This window comes from Moschus berezovskii, chromosome 6, assembly GCF_049115385.1.
Source record: "Moschus berezovskii isolate FMDL1 chromosome 6, NW_MosBer_1.0, whole genome shotgun sequence".
NCBI classification, from domain to species: Eukaryota; Metazoa; Chordata; class Mammalia; order Artiodactyla; family Moschidae; genus Moschus; species Moschus berezovskii.
Window position 1 is genome coordinate 114,740,752 of NC_142465.1, and position 5,414 is coordinate 114,746,165.

General features: G+C 51.5%; 1 protein-coding gene across 1 annotated transcript; it reads left to right on the plus strand.

Moving 5' to 3' along the window:
* Positions 1-1,449: 1,449 nt before the first annotated feature.
* MIEF1 (mitochondrial elongation factor 1) lies at positions 1,450-5,355 on the plus strand. Its single transcript, XM_055395454.2, has 4 exons — positions 1,450-1,593; positions 2,994-3,171; positions 3,370-3,632; positions 4,161-5,355. The coding sequence occupies exons 1-4, from the start codon at positions 1,450-1,452 to the stop codon at positions 4,965-4,967; spliced, it is 1,392 nt and encodes a 463-aa protein (XP_055251429.1). The 3' UTR covers positions 4,968-5,355.
* Positions 5,356-5,414: the final 59 nt, after the last annotated feature.

Below are 5,414 nucleotides of genomic sequence, written 5' to 3' on the forward strand. Positions count from 1 at the left end.
AGTCTCTCATTCTGTCCCTGAACCTGAAGCAGATACTAACTGCAGAAGGTGGAGAAGAGAACAGAAAAGTGCCAAGGTGGTGAATTCTAGTTAGAGAAAAAGTAATGCTTGACTGCAACTCCTGCTGAAACAAGTAGGGTCAGAAATATTCCTTTCTTGTTGATGAGGGAGGCCTGAAGCATGCGGTGTGAGATGAGTAGTACTCGGCTGTAAGGGCGTTAGAAAGAAGTTGCTTCACACTGGACGGTGCACCAGTGATCTTGTCTCTCTGTCCTCCCATTCTGGGTATGCGGGTGAATGGTACACAGCTGTTTATAGGTAGCTCCTGGCATACAGGACACGGGAGCTAGAAGAGAGAAGCAGTGTGAAGCACCGTGTTCAGATCTGAGCTGCTCTGTCTTTCTTCCTCTGGGTCGGGCCCAGGCTTTTAAGTCCATGGGAAATGGGTTTTTTGGGGGATGAGGGGAACTTCAGTCAGGATGACCCCGTTGTTGCCAGGGAACAAAGGTGAGCTCACCCTGCATGAACACTGTACGGAGGCCAGCCTCGTCTGCATCGTGCCTGTGAGTTCCACTCGGGTGACCACATTTTTAGTTCATTTTTCGGGTGCATGTGGACACGTGGATCTTTTTGTTTGCCAGTTAATAGCTCAGTCTCCAGCGACTGTTGTGTGCCTTCTCAGTCTCTGTCCAGTGCCAGGCTCACCTGCGCTTCTCGTGGTCCTCCTGCACACTCTCCCCAGGAAACAGCCTTTGTCAAGTGGGACTGTCCACAGAGCCCTTTTCTTCTCTGCCCTTCCTCACACGTGGGCTCGTAGTTAAGTCTCCGTGTCTGTGTTGTTGTCACCGTGATTCGCAGAAAGTACGCAGAAAAGGAACAGTTTGATCTGGGCGAGGGTAGACATGATAGAGGAGGAAAAGCATCGTGCTAGGAGTTGCGAGCTGTGCATGTGGCTCTGTCATTCCTTTTCTCTGAGACCTCTGACAAATCACCTCCCTGTGTGTGAGGTGATGTGATGGGACTAGATGGGCCGCCTCTAATTAAATTAGACCTTCTCTGCTGTGACTTTCCACAAGCAGTGGCCAAAGGATCAAAGCACTATCTGCACTATAGTGTTGGGAAAGGGTCCGGAGGATTGTGTTGTGTCGTGGGGTCTTCACTCTAATACAGGAAAGGGTTCACTGTGAGCTTAGTGCTCTCTATAATCTCAATAGCTGGGTGAGGTGCTTTTCACATAACTGTCATGATCATTTCCTCCACCTGCATCCAGGTACATCGAGGACATGCTACCTCCCTCCTGGCCCTCGAGTGTGGAGTGCTAGAGTCAGGAGGATTTGGTTTGCTGGAACTCAGGAGTACCCTGGACTGGCCCGAAGTGGGAGGGAGGAGGAGGCCTGGTTCTCAGGGTTGCCGGTGGTGACAGCTTCTGCCTTCGTCCTCAGGTGCGCAATGGCAGGCTCTGGGGAGCGCAAAAGCAAGAAAGATGACAATGGCATCGGGACGGCCATCGATTTTGTGCTCTCCAATGCCCGGCTGGTGCTGGGGGTGGGAGGAGCAGCCATGCTGGGCATCGCTACGCTGGCGGTTAAGCGGGTAAGTGCACTCAGCCTGGGCCAGGCATTGGAGAGGTGGTGAGGCTGCCAAGTGGAGCTGACCTAGAATAAGACCATGATACTGCTAATGGGAATTTAATGTGGCAATTTGACATTATTAGACGAGACCTTAAGAGAATTAAGTAAACGTGCTTCTAGGATCCTGCTATAAAGAAACTGTTGGAAATAGAAGAAAGAAGTTTATCCCAGGGTTACATTGCAAATAACCAAAATAGCCTTTTGTGCCCACCTTACTTAAAGAATAGCAGCACCCTCACCACACATATATTTCCTGTTTCCCTTTCCCGCTTTACTCTTCATACCTGTATCTGCATGCCTTAGCTTGTTGATGGTGTATGGCCTGAATCCCTGTACTGGACTGCAGACTCCGTGAGGGAGGAATTGGGTCAGGAAACTGCTTTATTTTGTGCACCTAGAACAGTGCCTGGCACAGAGTAGCCATTCAGTGATGTGTTTGTTAAATAAATGGATTGCTGTTTGACATTACGGTGCATTGATAAGGTACGGTGTTGTATCATCAGAAATTGTACCATATTGTTCAACTCTGATTCATTCTTAGTGATATGGGGAGTGATAAAAATGACAAGTAAAAAATCAGTTTTTCAAGGTATATATAGAGGAAGATGCTAATTACATAAATACATATTTCCAGAAAGAAGTATACCAAAATATTAATAGTTATTTTCTGGTGTGACTTCCCTGGTGGCTCAGGCAGTAAAGAGTCCACCTGCAATGCAGGAGACCTGGGTTTGATCCCTGGGTTGGGAAGATCCCTTGGAGTAGGAAATGGCAACTCCAGTATTCTCGCCTGGAGAATCCCTTGGACAGAGAAGCCTGGCGGGATACAGTCTATGGGGTCACAAAGAGTTGGACACAACTGAGCAACTAAGCACACAGCACAGCAGTTAGGCTGTTAGACCCTGTTGTGTCCCGAAATGGGTGCTGCTGGGCCTGGAAAGGCTGAGCTCCTGCAGCACCAATGGGGCTTGGCTCAGTTGTTGGCTGCTCCTCGTGGGGTCAGGCTGGTGCCTGTGCCCCCAGGACAGAGAGGTGGCCCTGTGGACAAGCCCAGCAGTCGGGGAAGCCCGAGGCCTGGGTAGAGGAGGGGGTGTCCCCAAGTCACCCAGCAGGCTCTTATGAGTAGAACTAACAGAAATTCTGAGGTTTTTCTTTTTTGGGTTGTGACATACTTTATGGATAAATGTGTTTCTTACTTATTTATATGATCTAGTATTTCCTGAGATTTTCTGTGTGGAACAAAGCATTCCATAATCTAGGATAAAATAACATTATTGAAAAGTAGTAGTGGAACTCATTATGGCAGAACTGGTGGGAAGCAGGTAAGAAGGTCCACGTGCTGGGTGTTCTCTGCTCTTTCAGATGTATGACAGGGCGATCAGTGCCCCCACCAGCCCCACCCGCCTGAGCCATTCAGGGAAAAGGAGCTGGGAAGAACCAAACTGGATGGGCTCTCCCCGACTGCTCAACAAGGACATGAAGGCAGGACTGAGCAGGTCCCTGCAGGCCCTTCCCACTGGCTCCTCTGCCTTTGACACAGGTGAGGAAGACTGTAACCCTCTGGGACTCACCTTGGGCTCTCGGTGCTACTCTTGGCCTCAACATGTTTCTTAAGGACACACGCACCAGGCGCCATGCTTGCCTTTTGTGCTAAGCCCTTCTCCTCTCTGGGGCTGAGGCGGCTGTGGATGAGCAAGCATGGGATGAGCTCACGGGCCTCTCTCTCTTGCCTTGGCAGATACATTCTGCCCGCCCCGGCCCAAGCCATTGGCCAGGAAGGGCCAGGTAGACTTGAAGAAGTCACGACTCCGCATGTCCCTGCAGGAGAAACTTCTTACTTACTACCGGAACCGGGCGGCCATCCCTGCTGGCGAGCAGGCTCGGGCCAAGCAAGCTGCTGTGGACATATGTGCCGAGCTCCGGAGCTTCCTGCGGGCCAAGTTGCCTGACATGCCACTTCGGGACATGTACCTGAGTGGCAGCCTCTATGATGACCTGCAGGTAACCAGGGGGTGCTTATGAAGGGTAGGGTGGTTCTGACCACGATGCTTCTCTGTAGTGCTATTGGGGCAGAAGATCAGTGTCCCAGGCTTGCCAAAAAAGATTAGTCTTACTGCTTCTGAATTCTGCACATTGTGGTAGCATTTGATCCCTGCCTTTAACTCGTTTTCAGTCATAAAACTTCTAGGAAGCTGTTAGAGGCTTCCTCCTTCCTTATTTTTGTCCCAGTTTCTCCTTCCTGGCTTTCTGTCTTCTGGGATCTTGAAGGCATGGAGGACGTTATATGTACTTCTGGGTCCAGAGACAGTGGGGTGTGTGGAACAAGCACAGGTTCTAATGTCTAACAGACCTAGGTTTAAATCCTCACTCTGAATTGATGTGGTCATGTGCAAGAATTTTTAATTTCCTTTTTTGCTGGGTGGGGGAGGGGGTGGTGGGGGATACAAGAGGGTGGGACCTGTGTTTGGGGAAACTTGTCTCTTGAGGAGATGAAGGTCCCTCAAACCTTTTTTAATTTTGCTACAACAGGTGGTGACAGCTGACCACATCCAACTCATCGTGCCCCTCGTGTTGGAGCCAAACCTGTGGTCATGTATCCCTGGGGAGGACACCATCATGAACGTCCCTGGCTTCTTTCTAGTTCGCCGGGAGAATCCAGAGTACTTTCCTCGCGGTAGCAGTTACTGGGACCGCTGTGTAGTAGGGGGCTACCTTTCTCCGAAGACGGTGGCAGAGACGTTCGAGAAGGTAGTGGCTGGCTCCATCAACTGGCCGGCCATCGGGTCCCTCTTGGACTATGTGATTCGACCAGCCCCACCCCCAGAGGCCCTGACTCTGGAAGTGCAGTATGAAAGCGACAAGCACCTCGTCATTGACTTCCTGCCATCAGTGACCCTTGGTGACACTGTCTTGGTGGCCAGACCACACCGGCTAGCCCAGTACGACAACCTGTGGCGGCTGAGCCTGCGTCCTGCTGAGACAGCACGCCTGCGGGCCCTGGACCAGGCCGACTTGGGCTGCCGCTGCCTGTGCCTCAAGATCCTCAAGGCCATATGCAAGTCCACTCCAGCCCTGGGCCGCCTCACTGCCAGCCAGCTTACCAACGTCATCCTCCACTTGGCCCAGGAGGAGGCTGACTGGTCCCTGGACGTGCTGGCCGACCGCTTCTTGCAGGCCTTGAGGGGGCTCATCACCCATTTAGAGGCTGGCATTCTGCCCAGTGTCCTGAATCCCAAGGTGAACTTATTTGCAGAGCTCACCCCTGAGGAAATAGACGAATTGGGATACACTCTCTATTGCTCGTTATCCGAGCCGGAGGTGCTGCTGCAGACATAGGGCAGGTGAAGGCCAAAGCAGGTGTCGGGTGCCCAGGCCCCTGATTCTCTGTTAGAAACGCTTGGCTACATAGTTGGTGCCTCACAGGGTCCCTCGGTGCCTCCTGTCTTGCTGGTCATCACCCTGGTCACTTCATGCTGATTAGAGTGACATTTCCGTCTCCTCTTTTCTCACCCACCCTTTTGATTTTTATCAAACACTGTGCTCCCTATTCTTCCCCACCCCATGGTCCAGGCCAGTTTTCCTTGAATGAATTGAGAAGGTGGAGCCCCGGCCTGAGCTGGGGGACCACTTGGTATTTTGCATCTTGGCCTAGGTCTGTCGTGTCGGCTGTGCCGCCTGCCCCTTTTCGGTGTCTGCTGTCTTTCCTGCCTATTCACATCTTCTCTGTTGCTCTTTTTTCCTGGAGCACATCTGCCTAATTAAGATATTGCCTTGCAGTTGACT

What these genes read in the sequence shown, in the direction of transcription:
- MIEF1 (XM_055395454.2), top strand. Translation starts at nt 1,450, where the DNA reads ATGGCAGGCTCTGGGGAGCGCAAAAGCAAGAAAGATGACAATGGCATC. An exon ending in CTACGCTGGCGGTTAAGCGG is followed by an intron (nt 1,594 to 2,993) that starts GTAAGTGCACTC and finishes CTGCTCTTTCAG; the next exon opens with ATGTATGACAGGGCGATCAG. An exon ending in CTCCTCTGCCTTTGACACAG is followed by an intron (nt 3,172 to 3,369) that starts GTGAGGAAGACT and finishes TTGCCTTGGCAG; the next exon opens with ATACATTCTGCCCGCCCCGG.